Raw genomic sequence first — 21,765 nt, forward strand, 5'->3', positions numbered from 1 at the left:
TGCATGTGTTTTTAAGGAGGGAAACAAATTTAGATTTACAGGTCTTGGAGACTAGAAGAAATGTGCAGAACAGTTTGCACGAGAGAATTAGGAAGTGGTGGTTTGGAATCAAAACGTAGTAGTTAAATGCAATGCAAGACACTGCAATTTAAAAGAAGAATAAGCCTGATTTTGTTTCATACCTGTATGAAACATTGTCATTAAGTAAGTACAATCATGGTACTAACATTTATTTATAAAACTGCACCACACATGGACCACGCAGCCAAATTAAGGCTGCAGCGAGCAGCAGCTAGGAGGTGTCAGGGCTGTGGACTCATAACTAAGAGGATGTTTGTTAAGCACCTAAGTGGAGCACAGATGTTGTACTCTTCAGCAAGGTGCTTCACTTAAACTGCTCCATTAAAATACCAGGCTGTATATATCAGTCCACGTGTCAGTTGTTTTGTATAAGCAACCAAATCATTTAATAATTAAAGCCAATATGAAATACTGTAGGAAGGGTATGTAATATGTGAGGCCTCAATGGCTTACTACTTCTCGATCATAAATATCCTGGAATATGACACCTGGACACAGAACAGCTGAAGCTACATTACAAGATAATTCTCATTTCCATAATTATATTTTTCTGATAAAATGAAAATTCACTACATACTGTGTGTGAATGATTATAGGCTTCTCTGAAAACAAAGATAAAACTAAAACTGTGAGTCTTTTTCACTCTGATTTACTCACAAACTAAAATCACAGACCACTGGGGTTTCTGCACTTTACATCTGTCCGTCTAACTTTAAAATATATGACAAGGCTTAGGTTATGCTCATAGGTTTCCAACATCAGCTTCACAGAGTTTGCGATTTCAGTGGTTGTTGAAAGTGCTGAAACCAAACCCTTGATTAAATTTTGAAAGGTTAATGTTCCATTTGACCCTGGGTTTTCATCTAAAGCACATATTAGGAATACCTAATCCTTGTTCTGTTAATATGATGTTGAAATATTGATACACGTCTTACTGAGATTTCTTCTCAAACAGGCTTCAATATATCTCAAGTTCTGCAAACTAGAAGTTACTCTGCTTCAGCAAATAATTCACGCCCTCTGTAATTTGTACATGAACTTTAGAATGGATTTTAAGGTTCTCTACCTCACATATAAGTAGTTTCAAGTTTTTTAAAGGATTCCAATGAGTGTAATCTAATCTGCTGATTCAGACCATCTTACTTTGTGAAAAACCAGACCTCACACAATGTGTACAGCACCATGCCTGTAAAACTGCCCAAGCCACTGTCCCGCTGCTACAGCAACTAATTTCCTTCTATAAGGTGTTAAGAACAAGACTAGGAATTTGAAAGAACGGGACTAACACTCAAAGCGCTGCTGTACTTATTCAGCTCAATAAAAACTGACTCTGCACAAGTCTGTCTCCTGCACTTCTGATGAAGAATTTTCCACAGCAGGTTCATCGTCCAGTATTATTTTTTCTTTATTCACAAGTTATCTTTCTACCATTTGGCCTGTACTCACTGCTTGAAAGAATATTTGCAGTTTTTAAATGCTAATTTAAATAAAAAGTGTTTAGAAATTATTCACATGCCTTTACAAGCCTTGTTTTCTAGCTAGCAAAAATGAAACATTTAAAACTGTAGATAAAACTGACAGTCATTAACAGCAGGAGTAACTGCCTCAAAACCATAGCTTTTCGACCAAATACATAGAACCTTAGATGTGTAGTTTTACATACTTATCAGTAAGAGCCACACAGATTCTTAAGTGTCAGAAAACCCTGCGAAGGTTTATATCAAACACATTGATGGAACATGTTGTGGACTTAAAAAAGGTATGGGCTTTGGATTTCTATCATTTTTATAAAAGTTTTAAGGCATTTTAAATTCATCTCGAGCAGAACAGAATTTATTTTTGTTTCTGAAGAAAAAGCTGCTCACATGTATCTATGGGTTAATGTTCTCAATAAGGAAATCTTTATTTAGCATATCACAATTCAGAGTCAATTTAACCGGACGATTTTGTGAGTACATGACTTAGTAATATACATAGTAACCTCAGAAACATAACTGAAATGTCTTCATTCATTAAACAACAGCGCTAGATACAAGAATGTTAAAACTGCAATAAGGTGTTATGACTTCAGCAGCTGACTGGTCAAGGTTAACTACCAGAAGGTATGACTGTGTTCAGGGCAGACAGAAAAAACAGCTTGCCTGTCATATTTGTGGTGCCTTATCTGAATGATTGCACCTCTGTCACATCCATCAGTGCAGTAAATACATTCATAGAACAGCACAGACTAAACAGTTATTTTTAAAGGACAAAGTTCCTTGTAATAAGTTGAGCTTTTATCCTTCAAAACTGAAATTATCACAGCAATGATACAAATCTCTCTATTAATTGCAGAAATATTAATCTTAAATTAATCTATTAAAGGCAGAATTACGGCACTCCCAGGGAATTTTATAAAAAGTATGGTTTAATAAGATGAAAAGTTAGTTACAGTCTCGCTTTCCTGCACTTAAATCCTTACTGAAATAACACTATTCTGCCCTCAGATCCTGTGTGGGAAGATGCCTGAAGTGGTCTCACAACTTCTCTGCATTTACTTTAAATCACATTAATGTAATCCGCAGATTATGCTGTAGTCAAATTGAATCAATGGTGATCTCTGACGTGCAAGGCCAGTGCTCTCGGGAAAACAGAGGCCAGTCAGGACCCTGTCAGTTTCCCTTCTCTCATTCATGGGGTTTCAGAGATAATTCTGGATGCCTATATAATACCAGGCAAAGAACAAAGCTATACACTGTAATCATAGCCTGCCCAGAAAATGCTTATTTATCCAGTTATATTCTGATATCAATTTCACACTAAATTTTGTATAATTATGTTTTGTTTCTTTCAAACACCCCACCCCACCTATAGGGATTCATAAATAAGTTAGTAAGAACAACACAATTAAAAATACATTTTTATTTCTACTCATTTGCTAAGAAAAGCAACCCGTGACTGAAAAGGCTAATATGCAACAATCTAAAGCACTGTTCATATTTCAAACAATCTCTTAAAGATGTTCTGTAAGGCAGTCCCGATAAACTTAAAACAACTAGGCAAGCAGTATCAATTACATCTTTTGGCTATTTTTGCCAGATGAAAGGAGCAAGAGTACAGAAAAGAAAAAAACAATAAGAAAATGGTTTTAATGACCCTTTGTACTGCTGTGTTTAAATACATTTTACAGTTGTAATACTTTAGGCAAAGCTACTTACCCTATTTTATTTTATTTACCATGACTGAGCTTAAAGTCATAAATTGAAAACAAGGCAAAATATATCCTTATTTCTCAACTGTTGCTGCACACAAAATTTAACAAGTACACTTATTAATGAATAGATACACATGAAACATTCTTTATACTGGAGGCATTTTCCTGGTTTAGTGTTCCATACTGGTATAATAATAGAGCCAAGTATGTAATGACAAATATCTTACTGAAAGTCATCAGTGTATGCATACCCATCTGTTAAAATATATCTCCCTTCCATCAAGACTTCCTGCCTTCTATACAGTCTATTCTTCAGTCTTCATTTATTTCTGCCTCACATTTGCTCACAATTGCCAATATTTTAATTGTGTGACAGATTTGGAATCAAATTCATTTAACCTGAATTAACACAGTCCTCTCAAACAGAATACAGAGCCCACTGTCTCAGCAATTAAACATTAAGTAGTTAATTAAATTGAATATAAAGAGGTCCTAGAGGTGGGTGATATGTCCTGAATTCAAACAGTTATCTCCAGGGTGTAGGACTAATAGAGCACTCTGGATGTCTGCATCTCCTAGAACTTATTTCTCATTTCATATTTCAAGGGCTTTTTGTTATCCCAAACATTGATGTTTGTGATAAATACTCTCTTCAGTCAACATATAAGAGTTTAATTAAAAATAAACAGCTGTCCTTAAAAGACCACAAGAGAGGAAGAAAAGCTACAATCTTGTGAAAACTGGTAATCTGGTATTCAATTCACTTCTGCACGTCAGCAGAAAAATGTACAGCTAAAGGCTTATGCTTGTCAAAGCCATAAGGCATGGTTAAACACCATTACATACTATAATGTCTATTTTAACATCCATGGCCTAAGTCCTATTTTGAACAAAGGATCCAAAATACAGAGTGGCACAGTGTTGCAGTGGTTAGTGTTGATGCCTCACAGCTCTCAGGCCCTTGGTTCAATTATTGGGGAGCTATCTGTGTGGTGTCTGCACGTTCTACCCATGTTCACATGGGTTTCCTTCAGGTGCTCTGGTTTCCCTCCACATTCCAAAAAGACACAGGTAGTTTAATTGGCTTCTGCGAAAACTGGCCCTGGTGGGAGTGTGTGCGTGCTACATGTCTGCCTGCCCTGCAATGGACTGGTGTTTCTTGCCAGGGTTAGACTCCGGTTCTCCCGCGACCCTGAATTGGAAGAAGCTTGGAAAATGGATTGATGAATCAAAAACATTTTAAACTCGCAGAAGTTCAGTTTGATTAACTCAATGTTACAGAACACAGAAAAAAGAAGTCACAAAGTATTTCACACTCACTACTTCTTTTGACAGTCTGATATCGCCATGTGACAAAGACACTTTCTCCATCACTTCCAAGGCCCTGCTGAGATAGCCAGACGTCCACATCAGTGGCATCTGATGGAAGACAGCATGGATTCCTTTGCACAGTTCCACTTTACCTGAAGACAAGGCAGCAGAAACAGTTTGTACACATACTGCTTCCTTTCAAATTAGTATAATTTCACACATTAAGGCAGAAACCAGCTAGGTGCAGTTTAGGAGCCAAACATAACAAATTGGTCAACTCTGTAAAGGTCCTTCCGAAATAAATCTGCCAAGCTGGAGTACTATATAGCACGTCTGAATACATGCTACTTAATGAACAGTATTAACTATGTCTTACACAAGAAATAATCTAAACAAGCATGTGGAACTGTTGTATTTTAAACTTTTTTAGACAAATCCTTGTCCTAATAAATTCTCTCAACTAATGTTTCTAAGATGCTTGTGGTAGGATTGCATAATAGGGTAACAGGACATGCATAGGGACACACACATGTATCTGAGATACAGATACTTTATAGTTACGAACATTATTTATTTTAATAAATAATAAAGTAAAAAATAAAAAAAATATTTTTGTATCATAAAAATATCATTTCAAAACATCTCCTAAACCTGACAGTTGAAAGGATATTAGGTTATTTTACAACATGAAAGTGTTCATTATTTTGTGCCCTTATCAAACATAAGAGAATCAAAGAGAAAGGCTCAACAAGGCACCGAGAAGAGAGTAGCCAAGCAGTTGGGAACTGAAGCCGACGGTGTTCTCCTGTTTCATAGCTGCAATCAGAAACGCGGCCCCAAGGTTTCTCTCCTGTTCCCACTGGAGGGACACAAAAAAGTGCGAGTTGGAAATCAGCCACGTTCATGATTAATCAGACTAGCTAAACAAAGCTGATAAAAAGCATCAAACAAAAGTGTAACCCAGCAGTGGAACAGTGATGATAACAAAGGGAGGTCATCTAATTCTTTTTTCAGCTTTTTAAAGCTGCTTAAAAAAATTGTCAGTTGAAAACATGCAAGCATGGAGTTGAAGGAAAATAAAATGTTTTTCACAACAGGACATAATGCTTTCAATACCGGTACCCACAAAAGCATCAGTGCCTTGGAAAAAATAAAATTATATGATAACATAACACTCATAAAATCGGAGAAAACTAATTTTCTCAAACCATTACTATGGAGCCTGGTGAAGTTTGTATCGAGTAAAAATTCCATCATTTTTACACAAAGCCTTATCATTTTTCCATGAATAATAAGTTCAAGTGTTCTAAATATATGATTTGCTGCCATAAACAAAATGTACTCTCTCTTCAATACAGGACTCAAGCATTCCTAAATTGCAACTCGCAGAGAAGCTGAAGATAGCTAAAGTCCTGTTGCCTTTCTGTTTTTCCCTGACCCCATTAAAATAAGGCTATTACAAGACTATCAACTCTTACAAGAAGGTAGTTAGAAATGCAAACTGAGATAAGCTATCACATGCTTTATCACTTATCACACAAGCAGTCATTGTGTGCAGCTTCACACTTAAAATAAGCATGATTTGCTTTTTGTAGTAACACAAATATGATGTTGTGTCTTTATAATTTTCACAAATCTGTAATCACAATACCTTTGAAACAGAATTAAAAAGATTCAAAAAAACATACTCATTAAAATAATTTCCTTAAAATACGTGTTAAATATAATTTACTAGAGACAGCCACATGATCAGAATCTTAATTACCTTGAATTCAGGCTTGGTTTCTAAATACTTGGTCAGAGCGTGTAGTGACAAAATCTGAGTCGAGGGCAGATCAAAAGCCTCTTGCAACATCACTTCCACCACCACAGAGAAAGCACCTGCAGAATGAAATATCTTTTTTTTAACCCAACTCTAAACCAACAGCATTGCAGACCAACATGAACCTCACTTATTGGAAATAAGGAGGTACGGAGCCATCATACCTGTTTGAAATGGTAATATGTAAACAGGCCAAATGCGCATAGCACAGTGAGACAGACCCCTGTTAAGGAATCCCATGCTAGAAAGCTCTTTATTATGGTATGGGGTAGCCATTCAGACCACCCCAATGCTCTTGTTAGTGCAACATTAGCTATGAGCGACATGCCTCTCGTCTAGCAGGAAGTGCTGTTCCTTTTGCACCGGGCTGCGCAACCCGAGACAGTGTTAAAAGATGAATGACTCAAAGGTTGGGGCGTCTGAGAAATCTGACTACTTCTTCTTCTGTCTCGTGTGTGGTTGAAAGCTTTGTTGATGGGATACAGCAAATAATAGTTAGCAATCCTAATTTTTTTTTTAAGTTTAAAATTAGATCTAGTAAGAGATCATTTATTTTATACATTGTATTAAATTCCGTTGCACACAAGCAGGTTTCTAACTTCCCACCTCGTTTAATCACTAGATAACACATATACTGTATGGCAGAGCCAATGACAGAAAAATGAAATATTAACGTAAAGGATCACAAAGCATTTCCCCCAGGAGACTTTGTAAGCGTAAATCATTTACAACACTTGTATCTCCCATGAGTGTTACCTTCATAATCTTTATCCTTTAAAAAGGAATCCATCAGCAAATTAAATGTGAAGTCATCTGGAAATATTCCATATTGCACCTTAAATAAAATTGCAGGAAATAAAAAAAACTGTCAAGCATCAAGCCAGCAATTAACAGGAAATTATTAAGTTTAGTTTAATATTATTTGAGACATTTTTTACTAAATTGTCAAAAAAGTACTCATGTCTCTTTAGTTAAATATGTTAAGGTAGGGGTATCTGGAACAGCAGTAAGAAGCATATATTAAAAAGTATTTGTTTCCATTTTAGTCATAAAATGAAAAGAATTCAAAGAGAAAGAAGAACAAAATAGTTAATTAAAACATTTTCCCAGGATACACAGGGTTACTTTCAAAGGAGGAGCAGAGACACAAGGACACAGGAAAGCATGTTAAGAAAATAAAAAAACTTTACAGTTTGCTTATGAATTAACTTCCACATGTTGATACAAATTATTTTGGCAATTAATATGGAGAACATGATGGAATGTATGTTGCTTGAGATGGTACTTAATGTTATGAGCATCATCTGTTTACTTCATTAAAACTTGTATAAGATGAATCCAGTTATACAGCAGAGTAAAATGGTGTGTCAAGGCATCAGCAAGATATGGCACAATCACAGTATAAGCAGCCTTCCGAGAGTCAGGATGTATAAATACTGTCCCATTGATTTTCACACAAAACTTTTAAGTGAAATACCTCACGTGGAAGTTTCAGTCACCTTTACCTTTCTTAAGTGAGTTTAAAAAAGAGTTGCGGTCTGTGCCTAGACTCAATCATAGAAGGATCACTATCTCCAGGAAAACAGCCTTTTCTGTAGTAATCTTTCATAACGCCAACTGCACCCAAATCAGTGATGCAAGAAAAGCAGGAAACCATCTCAGTTCTAGGCTGGTTCTATTCCACAGTGAAGTATTTGTGGCCAAATGAGAAGAAAAGTGTTAGATTAGGACTCTGTCAGTCAGTGCATTGATGGAGGACCAAGAAAGAGTGCATTCAGACAGGTTCGGACTGAGAAAACCAGACAGGCTCCGGTAATTTCTACCAACCAAGAAAGACAGAGGAAGCCTTGGCAGGACATCTGTGGAGTGAGAGAAAATCTTGTGGTTGTTCTCCCGGAGGGCAGTGGTCATGACAGGCTCACAGAAATGGGGAGCAATGAAGAACTGAGAGTCAGCTGGAGAACACACAGGAAGAGGAGAGGAAGTTCTGCACTTACAGTGACCCAGAGGCAGGACAGAGGAATGACAGAGATGTTTCCTTTGCCCACGACTCTGGGCTGAGGCCTGAGGGCAGTGCTGCTTTCTCCGCAATACAATGAGATGAGTGAAAGGAAGATGCATGAGAAAATCACATAGAGAAAATGGAGAAGCTAGGGGTAGGGACCACAAAGTGAAGATTCCTGCAGGGAACACAATCCCAGACAAACTGGGAGGGATCAGAGAGTTCTGCCTGTAGAAGTGCAGACAGGGCAAAGAGGATATTAGAGGAGAGGGTTCATACCCCCAGATCTGCCCCTAAGAGGCATGAGATGAGTGCGTGACTGCTGTTGGTCAGCTATTCCAGAAAAGAGACTAAGAGATGTTTAGACTGTTTAGAGGAAGCATAAATCCTGCTGTGCCAAAGACAGACAATCCCGACTGTATGGCGCCACTTTTAATCAAGTCATTAGACCTTATTTGCTGTCCTTCCTGGAGGCTCACCATGTTATTGACAACACTGCAGCAGGTCAGCACACATCCTCTTGCAGCACGTGTAACAAAGGATAGATGCAAGATGAGAATGTGACAATTATCTCATGGATGCTCTGCTCCCCAGACCTGATACCCACTGAATATTAATTGAATGAACCAGGATGACATGTGAAATCGAAGGGCTCAGAGACCACTGGAACAACACATTCTAGTTCAGACTCTGAGAGCAATAGATACATAATCCCATAAAACAGCATCTGCAACCTGGTGCAAAGCATGCATCACAGGTGTACAGTTTGTTATTGTTTCCAGCAGTGGCAACACATGCTATATGACTGTGACTTTTACAGTACATCCCCTGTTGATCAGCCCTGTTGGTGACAAATGTTAATCTGCATAATGAATTCACCCAGCCAATATCGAGTCTGTTCAATAAAATGTCAGGGCACCTTCTACAGAAAAGAAAGTTTGCTAATTGCTTTTATTAAGTGACAGTTATTAAGCCATGTTTCTTTTGAGGCTGAGTATATTAATGACCATATCCTTACAAAAAAAAAGGATGAAGAAGATAAAGCTTCATAGGTGACAGTTTAATATGGCATTGTATAATATGGTTTAATACAGTTTAATATGGTATACAGGGAAAAGTACTTCTAAAATAGGACACGAAAGACACCTTTATACTATTTATGTCACAACATAAACATTTCATATCAAAATGGAAAGGATTCCAGACAATCCTCAACCACAGACTGCTGAACCTGTAGGAATTTAACAAGGGATTGGAGGGAATGAACACCAGTTTGTGCAAACTGCTGAGGACTATGAAGTGCATGTCTCTCTGAGGAGCTGGAATGAGATGGTTTAACCATTTCATGGCATCCAGACCTCAGCATTCCTCAAGTATTAAAGAAAACAAAATGAATCCCTGTCACTCAATGAAAGAGTTCTTCAAATGTAACACTGTAACTGGGCCCAGAGGAGGGCATACCCTAGTTCTGGTCCTGGTAACCAGAATAATGATCAGAACTTCTGCCCCTAAGACAAATTAAACTTTAAAGTATCTTATGAATATTTACAGATAAAAGCTCTGGCAAAACTAGTGATTTAAATTCAGACAGAACGTATGGTCTAAAAAGACCTAGCTAGAAACTGCATTCTACAATGTGTAGGACTTTGATTTTGTTCCTAGAAACTGTACAATACCTTATTCTTCAGGGTGTGTAGTGCCTTGTCACGGGCCTCATACTTCAGACATTGTCTAACCCAGCTGTGCGTGGTCCATTCTCTGAGGTACCAGCAATTTGGACTATGACGAAACCTAATCGCATTAGGGGGGGAAAAAAAACAATGTGTGAATCCCATTAATATTAGACAAAATGATATTAGACCAGAAAATTCTTGTTAAATCCTACATTTAAAGCACCTGAGTAATGACAACAAGAATTGGCAACTGATGGCTTCAGCCTTCTACCTTTGCAACAGAATTTAGCATGTATTCATTTGCCAATTAACTGAAATCATAGATGTCCACTCGGGCTTCCCCTCAGATCTGTTAAGTTTTTATTTTATTACATAAAATGTTGCTCTTAGGAGCAAATTACAAACCTTAAAAAAAAAGATACAGTATATGAATTCCCCACACTATAAACAACCCAGTGTAAGCCTTCAGAAGTATTAACAAGGAGGGTCTTCTGCTTTCACATCTTACTAGAGCATGCATCAGGGGTTTCTGGAATAGCACTGAAAATAATATACAACTACATCATAAATCAGGTCTCCCCAACCTAGTACTGGGGACCACAGCGTCTTTCAGCTTGTGTTCCAGATACTTCGAATTCAAATTAAGCCTCACAAACTAAACTGTTTGCTTAATTAAGCCTTAATTATTTTTCATTCTAAACAGTTAAAGGTTTTAGGTCACCAAGTAACATTTATGAATGTACCGAAATACCTAAAGATTTATAAACTGAAAGCAATTAGTTTATATTCGTTTGTACAATCAGTACAATGAAAGGCACAGATCTCAACTGTAAAAAATCAGAGGCCACTGAGGTCTGTTTAAGAGCAAGTTTAGGAACTCCTGGTTTAAACATCAAAGCACAATTGAAAGATCACAACTCTCAGGTTTTCCCACTTTCACAAGCATCACAATGCCTCCTTTCTTGAGATAACTAGATACTCAAGTGCACTGTACCACCCATTATTTTCACAATTTGTAGTTATGTTTTTGTGTTGTAGACATTGAGAAAAAATAGATAAAGAGATCTAAAAAAAAAATGCACAGAATCATACACCAAACAATAGGAAGAAAAATCAGTCTATATAACAGGAATTAAAGGTAGGACTCTGTGCAGAGCTTCATTTAACTGGGAAACTGTCAGTTGATCACAAAGGTACGAAAGCAATGATAACGCAAAACAATGCTTTCACTTTTGATCCTGGTGTTTTTAGTTACTTGTTTTAATTGGTTTCAGTGATGAAGATAATGGTAGTTTCTGTATAATCACTTTTTGAAAAACAAAGGCCTTGGCGTCATTCTGCACCCCCCAGATGTCATTAATAATCCAGCGTTTTTAGCTTGGCCTCCGATAGGTTGAGAGCAGAGCACAAAGCGATGGGGTGAGCTGCTGTTGCTATGGCAATGCAGGAATAAGATTTCCCCAGGAGTCTGGTGATGTGCTCGATATGGGTTTCTCACTCAGATTTACAGCCATGATTTGCAACTGTTAAAGTTGTTAAACTTTATTTCCAACTTATCTGACTGTGTAATATTACCCATTAGATGTGTAAATGCTGTTTCATGCTTTAGAAAAACAAACATCATATCCTAACTCACATCTCTTATTCACTGTCTAATTCTGAAATGAGACCTAATTTATTGTCTGAATAGGAAATAGCATGTTACTGCAACGCCTGTCAAACACTCAGTTGTGCTATTCAAATCTGTGAAATTGTAACTAAACTAAAAAATAAAAGCACTTGTTTAAAGCAAGGCTTGATGATATTAGACCTTGTAAATGACATGCTTTAATTAATTCAAATGACTCATTACCCAGAATCTCTGTTTTATGCAGTGCAAAATTAACAATTATCTTCACCAACATGCTGGGAGATCACACTGCATATACCTATTTATAATAAAAAATAATAAAAAATCATTTTATTCTTCACAGCTCACTTAAGACATTTTAAACAAAGGAGGACAGTAGTGTAAATGTCCTTTAACTCTGGTTATAAATAATTATACTTGTAACCTAACCTTAAAGCTAACTGGTACAAAACAGAGACAAAAGAGTGGTATCTGGCTTTCAAAGTGCAATTTATGCACACTGTCTTCCATGAATACAGTTTTCGGAACTGAAGACCATCTGAGGGGCTCACACTGGCACACCATGTGAAACCACTCCAAAACATGCGTTAGACATGCTTCGCGAATTGGACACTGAGTTGTTTTGAGTGTGTGCCAAGTTAATGGTCTTGGCTGAAGAACCATGGAAATCACAAGATTGGCATTCACTCTCCCATGGTAAATTAACAGTGGCTGATTTGCCTCAGTACACCATAGAAACCATTACGGAACAGGCAACCTGATGAGTGGCCCTGGGAAGAAATACTACTGAGCTCAGTTCTCAGCGGCTTCACCTGTCTGATCTATTTGACCCACTATTCTCATACAGTGTGGATATGCTCTTTTACTAACATATGTGTTGAAAAGGGAGAAAACGTTTACTCCAAATAATGGGGAAAAAAAGAAGCCAAAAAACTTTCTGGCTATTAATCTAACAGAAGATTTTCCTTTCCTTTTCTGAAATGATGACCCAATATTAATGAAGTACCAACACAACACATACACAAGAACAGACGTTTGATGAGCTGATTTTAATCAGTTACATTAATAAGCTAGAGACGTGACAAGAAATTACAACATCAATATATTTAAAAGGTCAAAAGAAGCACTATAAAGCATATAAAATAAAGTAATATTTAATGCATTGCACATAATGCAAAAATGACAAAACTGTTTTCCATTCTTTTAGCAATTGTTCATGACATCATGAAGAAAGGACTTCAAGTACCATGATATAATTAACAAAATTCTAATTAATATTCTTAAAGGGACTCTTTCATTGTAAGCAATTATATATCCCATTAATACTTTGAACATTCCATTATGCAAATGAAATGACCAATAATTTTAAAAACAAGAGCTCAGTGGTACCAGTGAGTAAGTGAGTCTGCATACTTACAGATAAGAAATATTGCACTTCAGCTTTAGACATACTGTATGCTATGTGTACTTGCTCAGTATCTGAAAAACACTGTCTGAGCACACATTTAAATAATCTATTTTATTGGAACTGATGATATGCAGTTTTGACAGGCAACTGGGAGTCAAATATCATTTAATACAGTCCAGCAGGAAAAATGTGCTCATACTTAAATTCTTCTGAATCTTCCATAGATTTCACACATCATCTTACTATGGATGGTAAACAATTACTATATGCTAAAAGGGTCAAATGTCAGTTATACTAATAAAAAGTGATCTCATACTGGAGAGAATCCATTTAGTCTTGAAGCAGTAATTGTAAAGTCAACTCAATTAACTTGTTCAGGTTCAACAGTGGAAAAACAAGTGGAAACTACAAGGAAGTGCATCTAAAACTGTAAAAATAGAAAAAGATTTTTTTTTCCCCCACAAAGTGTTGTAAGACTTTCAAGCAAGCTAACCAGCCATCTTGTCAAAACGGGCTTCTTTTAAGAAACAACTGCATGACATTCTTCAATTTGGCAACTAAATGGCCTCCTCTCATTTGTAATCTCTCCTATGTTTTTTATGTTTAAAGGTTATTTTCCTTTAAAATGAATTTAAGAGGGAACCATTAGTCCACACTTACAGAGCAAGGATGTTCTCTTTTTTTCCTCTTCCCGACCCACATATACTGTAAATATAGTACTCTATCTTGTTTATGAGAGGCCTCTGAATATAGATAACGAATTTTCATTAAAAAAAGAAGGAAGCCAGTGAAAGGAAAAGGCACACAAAAACTAGCAATAATCAAGTCTTGATTATTTTTAGGGTGTATGTTTTGTGTTTTTGCATATCGCTGAAAATAGAGATAATTATGGCAGATATTTTTTTAATGAAATCACCAGTCACTAACATTTACATCAAAGTATTAATTAAACGATGTATTAAATATGCATAACAATTTGTAGATTTTTTAAAATTCAATAAGATGATTATATAAAAGTTTATATGAATCACATTATTTTACTACTTGAAATGTTATACAAAATACTGAAAACCTGTTACTGAAGATAGAAATGTCATGTCCTTTTTCAGAAACTGACATCATGACATCATGTTGAGGGAGGCATACAGTATGCCTCCAAATTACTGGCATATAGAAGACAAGACAGATGTCACCCAAGTAGGATATCACCAGTACTGAGACCTGCCCTTGACACTGTACCAATAGCAGAAGCGAAATTAAGGTATTTTTGTATGCTCTCCTACTTAAATTAGTTACATATTAAAACTGCTGCTCTACTTTTAATATGTGTTAATGTTGTTTTCCTTCACTCCCTTCTAGCATTCAGTCTTTTACAATGAATCCACATTTCATCATTTAATGAAGTTCTTCAATACAAGATAATATATGTATGGTTTCATTATCTTTATTTACAGATTTGTTTTTTGCAAGGGTAGTTATAGATCACTTTATTAGCTTGCATTATCTTGCATTAGGAATTTGTCTTTTCGCATACCCCAGCTTGCTCTCTACGAGACACACAGGCACACAGACAGGGAGAGAGAAGCTTGGGGTTAGAGCGCAGGGTCAGCCATTTATACAGCGCCCCTGGAGCAGCATGGGTTAAGGGCCTTGGTCAGGGGCCCAACAGAGGAGGATTCCTCTGCAGGCTTCGGGATTTGAACCGGCAACCTTCCAGCCACAGGCGCGGATCCTTAGCCACAGTTCCACCGCTCCGCCCATATAAAAATCTTAGTAGCTGATGCTTGTGTCACAGCCAGGTTTAGACATGATTCTGCTGCCTCAGATATTGACTGAAAATAAAATTAACTCTTGGGTACTACGGACCCTTCAGAAATCATTTTACAAAGCCTCTACTGCCACTCTCGCTATCAGTCAGACACTAGTCTAGACATCATTTCAGGTGCTCTGTATTAGTCTGGCAGAAGTCTGGACTTCTTTACTTTTTGACATTTTATCAAGTTCATTTTAACCAGTCCACGCACTCTGGCTGTTTTTTCTGACAATCCCACAACAGCTGAGGAAATATAAAATCCACAGTGTGGGCACAAAGAGGATACTGACTCGCCAGGAGACAGGATGTGAATCCATAAGTTAATGGCAATCAAACAAGAACTGGGGTTTATATTTTCACATTTTTATACAGGAATAAATGAGACAGCAATCCATACTTACTTGTACAGATAATACTCCGCATGATCAATCTCTTCTCTTGAGGATATGTTGTCAACAAACTGGAAAGACAAAAACAATTGAAACATCACTGTGAATAAAATCAAAAAACTTTTTTCATACCTTAGTACCATGCTACATATATAGGATATTGCACACCAAAACAATAAATATGAACAAAAAAATCACTGTAGAACTCTTTAAAATCTGTCTGTCTTTCCACAAATTAGATACAAATCTATAATATTAACAGTAAAATTAAATTACAGTTAAATTACTGCACAAATTATTTTTATTTCTTTTTACTTCTAACAACACCCTGCCTTCTGATGCACTTCACATCAAACTTTCTTGTTATAGGCCTTTAGAAAATGGTTACTATATCTTAAAAAAGGAATATGATATATCAAATATTTTCTAGACTACAAACACTATTCTTTCTATTCAATTTGCTAGCAAGAAAAGCCTTTAGATTGAAGGTGAATATATAACTTGTTGTTTATATGCAGGGTGGCTGAGCTGTGACACGAAAAAAAGAAAAATGTAGTATTAAGAAAATTTGAACTGGAACCTGCAGTGAGGAATGGCATTTGAGTGAATGTCTGTGAGTGTATAAATTGTAAGAAGCAGGTGCTGAAAAAAAATCAGGTGGCAGAAAACTTCTTCCTGGGCTGACCATCTGCTGGTCTGTAGCATGAAAATATTTCATTTTAGTTGCTGATCCTCATGACTCAACCATAAGGTCAAACATTTATTCATCAAGTCAGCTAGAAACTAAAAGAAACTAGTTTATATCCATCACTTTTCTTACAGGGCCTAAGTGCTTTTATAGTTAAGACTATGAAATATTACAATGCTCCCTTTTCTTCTCAAAGTGTTGTGCAAGATCAGAAACAAACGAGCAAATGAAGGCAGACGTTTTGTGCATTCAAAACAGGAAGAACTATTTTTAAATGTGTGTGTTATTTATCACCACAAATCCACAATGATCCAATTTAATTTCCCTCAAGAAAAAAAGGAGAAGACGCTTTTCCTGGTATCCAGATTAGTAAATATGCCTTGCTGTGTTTCACTACGAGCCAGACAACACCTGGCAGTTTGGAGGGTTTTCATAAGAACTCAACTGGGCCAAGACGACAGTGACAGCTGGAGGTCAGCCACATTTGTCTGGCGGCATGAGCTCAGGGAAACCTGCCTGAGTGCAGAAAAGCAGACACATCAAAGCTGCCTGGGAACTGCCTTCCCAGCACTCCCTCCTGCATGATAAATTATGTCTCTAATGGCTGGCCCATGCGGTGCTGCACAGCGCCAACTACCAGCACAGCGAATCAGGCTGACACATCAGAGGAGAGTGTCAAGGTCGTGGGCTGTATCCTGGAGCAAGGCATTATTTTTACTTCTACATGAACTTATCCCTCTGAAGCCCAAAACCCCCAAAACGGCAGTTAATCGATATTCTGTATTGTCCCAACGAACGAAGTTTAGAATGAAGTTCTAATCAAGTTTATTTCTCCATTTGTATTACTTTGTGCAACAAATCTATACAAAAGAATTCAAATCAAATCAAACTTTATTTATTAAATGCACAACAATACAGCATGCAGCAGTAGTTGCTGGCAATGTAATGTCTTTTCGACGAGCTCACCAGGGGGGTGAGTAAATGTGGGTTGGGAGAGGCATCTGGCTCACTTTTTCTGCTGCTTCTTCAGCCAGGTATACTGTAGGTACAGTTTTTTTCTTTTTCTAAAAAAGAAACCAGCCTCTTATTTCATCAATTCCTTTTGGACATTCAAAGCTATGAACCCATAATCATCAGTGCCTGCAGAAAGATCCATTTTCTGTATTTTTTATCACTGTCTCCTGCACACTTTGGAGATGTTGGGATCCGGGCTGACTGTGCTCACAATTACTAATCGGACATGCTACTCCGATTTTGTCACAGTCTGCTGCAAGGATGTAGTCTGTCCTATCTCAAGTCTGGGCTAAAAATACCTTCTTTGTCTGCACTGGTAAAGGCAAAACTTACTTTTCACCACAGAGATCTTGCTGCTGTAAAAAATGTGCTACTTAAAGATCTCACATTTGTACTTATAAAATTGTCAAGTTCACTTATTTGTCGTAGTTAACAAAAAATATATATACATCAGCCAATGCTTTCTGTATCACTAGGAGTTAATAACATTTTATCAAAAAAATATAAATATATTCTATAATAAGAGTATAAACAAGTAGGATGATTAAAAACAAACTACTAGTTTTAAAACAAACTACTACTTTTAAAACAAATTCAAAACAAAATTCAAATACTTAAATTGTGATACCTGTGACAGGACAAGGCAACTGTAGGATTATTTACATGTATTTGACTAACTGGACACACTGTTAGGGACACAGCTGAGTATCTTGGGTCCCACCACCAAGTCCTGCACCTCTTACCTTTACTTTTTTCCATCAACTTCTGTGCATTAGCAAATAACTTCATCTTTATAAAGACTGGATCTACTCAGCAAATGCTTTCAGTCTCACTAGAAGTCATTATCCATACATTGGAAAGGATCTATCATTGTGTCTACCGGGGAATATTATATAACTTAGATTCACAGATGTATTTTGCTGACATAGCAATGCTTTAATCAATGGCTCAATTGTTATGTTTTAAATGTAAAAAAGAATTGAATTCCCATTAAACTTATTGCTGTTATTTGTACGTAGACATGCACAGATACAGATACGTGGGATTCTGGTCACGGCTTTAATTACAATAACCCATGAAACTGTAACTCTTATTTAAACTGTAATACTGTAGGTATTACAGTTTATTACAGTGTATTACAATTTACCTAAACACCCTGGTATGGATTTAAGATAATGTTAATGTTAAAATATTCTGGTTGCATCTCTATATTAAGGTTAATATAGACAAAGAACTATACATAAAATATACACATATAAACAAATAAAGATTAAAAGCTTTTCATATCAATTTTAGTACGGTATAATATTCACATCCATTTCTATAATTTTGGCAATAGTCTAATGGCTGTTGCTTTTGACTCAGAGTTGGCCTTCTTTATGATTTCATTCTTAAAACAGTGCTGGTCTGAAATGAAAGACTCAATACATTGTCAGCAGAATGTTAATTCAGACTTTATGTACAGTATGCTTCAGCATGTGCAGTAACATTCATTTTTTATTTTATTTTATTTACCCTCATCTCTATGATCGAACTGAACTGCTAGAATTACTCATCCTGAATATGTACTTTTTTCACTGATTCCATGCATTTATGTTTTATTTTATAGTTTTCCCAGAAAATACTCAAAATAACATAATCAGACAAATACAATAAAAACAATCCTATGGATTTATTATAGAACAATTATTCCCCTGGGTTACCACAGAATCAATCTTGAGACATTATGCACATACTGTAATTTATGTGTTGCTTTTAGAACACAATATACTGTAAGAGTCCTGTTATAAGCAAAGATGGACTTAAGTGTATTTATGCAGTACGGGCAATTAATGATTTGTTATTGCTGAGTTCTTCTTCTACAGTGCTTATCTGGGAAACTAAAGCATGATCTTTTTTACTTAGTAAAAATGAAAATCACCCTCCAAACGAAAAGGCACATTTTAGAACTATGCAGTATGATTACAATCATTTAAAGAACATCTTAAAATTAACTGCATAGTAAACCATATCCATAAGTATTCATGCTAAACTAATACTGGATATACAACAACACAAACAGAAACAATTTCAGGATTTTCAGCTATTCGTCAAAATCAAAAGCCTGAAAAATGGCAACATTCTATTTTTACAGTGACAAAATGTTTTAGAGAGTTCTAGTTAATACACTATACACATTCCTGGTGCATTATAATTACACAGACAGTTGTTTTCAATACAATATTTTTAATCAAAACCGAAAGCCAAAAATGGGTTCTTTGTACAAAAAAAAGTTAAAATCACCATCTCAATGAGAAAGGCAGAAGGTCTTGAAAATGTGTCTAAGAAAGTGAGCTGTTATCCTAGTCCAGGAATCAGTTTTTATAGGTTCCCATTAAATCACCAATGTCTGTATATATGGAATAATTCCACTGTGACCACTTCAATGTTACAATAGGAAACAATGTCAGTTTTTTATCAATGTAAAAAAAGGTTTATAGCCCAAATATCAAAGGGGAGACCTGATTAAAGAAAGGGAGGCATAAAATGCCCAGTGGAAGGAGGGTGTTGAAGATTTGTTCTATCAAGAATCCACTGTCAACGAGAGTAAATTTCATCCCACTCACTCAATTGGAGAAGAGCTTGGAACTCCACTACCACCTAAACAGGTGATGAAAGCTACCATACAGATGAAAAAAAAAAAACAAGGAAAATGATAGTGATGTATTTCCAGCTGAATATGTAAGCATGGTAGACCGAAACTAACACTGTACCTCCACACTCTGAGCACACAGATCATGAATGAAGACAAAAATCCAGCTGTAGAAATTTTTCTTTGCTATCTACTGAACAGAATCCCCGTGTAAGTTCTCACATTTAAGACACACATCTGATTTTTACAGTCTAACAATTACTTGAAAAACACTGCAAGTAATGCCAGCAATGAATGCAGCAGGTGTTTTAATGACTGTGACATCAAAACTCACAGCAAACTGAATGGTCTACTATTCAATCCTCATTCCCATCGTACTGTATGGGAACGAAATGTGGATAGTATACAGGACATTCTTAAAAGAAATGAAGTTTCTCAACTTCTCTCTTTGCAGAAGAATTCATGTATCAATAGGGAAGATGGAGCACATTCAGTGCTCTCTCTCAAACAGGCACAGCAAGCATTGATTAACTGCTTCATCTGCAATCATCCCAATTGGTTTAGTTATGTTAACATCAAACAGCTAGTAGTATTAAAACATAAGTTAAATTGTATGGTCCATTTAAAGGTATTAGGTAATTATGTGAATAGATCGTGCCCTGCACATACTCATTTTATCAACAATAATTGTCAGAGCTTTCATTTGTCTTACCCGTGCTATGGTTAAGGAGCTGACAGGCAACTTCCTCTCATAAGTCTTGTCCATTAGAAATGCTAATTCAGCTGTGGAGAAAATAACATTCAGATAAGAAAGAGCTGGATAATTAGACAGTGGTAAACTGATTACCTCTTTTCTTTTTAAATGAAAAACACCACTTAAATATACAAACTAGTGCCATTAATCCAACCCTTGATTCAATAAAATTATTACTGTCCATGTTGTTACGATTTCCTTATTTTATTACCTGAGAGAAAGCTACCCTTCTCAGGGCTGCTTTGTTTAAAACAAAAGATAAATTAGTACTATTCATTATAGTTTAAAAGAGAAAACAGAGTGACATAATTAAGAAAACGGGCAGTCCTGATCCTTTACACGATTGTTTAGAATACTTTATATGATACGCTTAGTCATTCCTCTGCGTTTAAAAATGTAGTTTTATGTATCCACTGAAACCAAATAAAGATTTTCGCAGACTGATGCAATACTTCTAAGATATTAAGATCCTCAACATATGAAAAAAACTGAGCTGTATAAATGACCAAAATAATATTTTTAATAAAAACATGACGATCAAAATATTTTTCTGCTGTGCTGTATTACTTTGTTTTCTAAGCTTCAGACATCCATCCAACTTTCTTATGGTAATTCAGACTGAGCAGCCGAGTCATGCTTCAAACACAAAGTGATAAGAATTTTGGCTTTCTATTTTATTCCATCAGTGGATCTGGTCTCATGTTAAAAGGAATATGAAACAGCCTGATCATAAAAGTGAATAACTAAGATTTGCCCCCTCTCAACTAGGTGGTCTGCTTCTTATGAAGATAAAGTTCTTCTCCTGCCATCTTCCAGGAAGGTGGAACCACAGAGATTTAACCTCTTTTGGACTTTCAAACATCAATTCTGCAAACCTGCCACACTGGATAACAGGCAATATGGAACCTCGTGTTGTAATCAGGCTTGCCATTATTACAATAACTTCCACAGGAAAATGAAGAATGTTTCCTCTACGCCTTTTTCTTTCTTTTAAATGTTATGGGTTTAACAAATGAGAAATTCACTGAAGATGTTAATAAACAGCTGAATAATATTAATTTTGTAATAGTTCAGGTGGGTAGCTGCGTCAGCATGTGTAGGCTGCAAAGGAACAAGCAATAGGTTTATTCCATGCTGAAAAAAGAAGAAAGAAAACACAACATTTTGGCTTTCTTCAGGTGTGAGAAAGACAAGGCGGTAAGCAAAGGTAATGTAGCGGGAGAACTAAAGCTGGGAGAGAGGAGGAGCGAGAGGCGGGAGCAGGGGACAGAAAGAGAGGCCAATCAAGAGGTGTGAAGTCAGAATAGGTGCATAGAGGTGTGAAATGAAACCTACAATGAATAGAGAGAATTTAG

General features: G+C 36.3%; 1 protein-coding gene across 2 annotated transcripts in view; it reads right to left on the minus strand.

Annotated features, from left to right (window-relative positions):
• The window catches only part of mrps27 (mitochondrial ribosomal protein S27), a 31,798-nt gene that overhangs the window by 3,283 nt on the left and 6,750 nt on the right, over positions 1–21,765 (minus strand). For both annotated transcript variants that reach the window (XM_006627102.3, XM_015340194.2), the window contains exons 3-9: positions 20,369–20,439; positions 15,335–15,393; positions 10,086–10,200; positions 7,164–7,242; positions 6,351–6,466; positions 5,342–5,444; positions 4,595–4,737 (exon numbers count right to left, since the gene is read on the minus strand). In XM_006627102.3, the coding sequence (XP_006627165.2) occupies positions 4,595–4,737; positions 5,342–5,444; positions 6,351–6,466; positions 7,164–7,242; positions 10,086–10,200; positions 15,335–15,393; positions 20,369–20,439 (686 nt within the window). The remainder of the gene's footprint in view (positions 1–4,594; positions 4,738–5,341; positions 5,445–6,350; positions 6,467–7,163; positions 7,243–10,085; positions 10,201–15,334; positions 15,394–20,368; positions 20,440–21,765) is intronic.

Source organism: Lepisosteus oculatus, chromosome 3 (genome assembly GCF_040954835.1).
Source record: "Lepisosteus oculatus isolate fLepOcu1 chromosome 3, fLepOcu1.hap2, whole genome shotgun sequence".
NCBI lineage: Eukaryota > Metazoa > Chordata > Actinopteri > Semionotiformes > Lepisosteidae > Lepisosteus > Lepisosteus oculatus.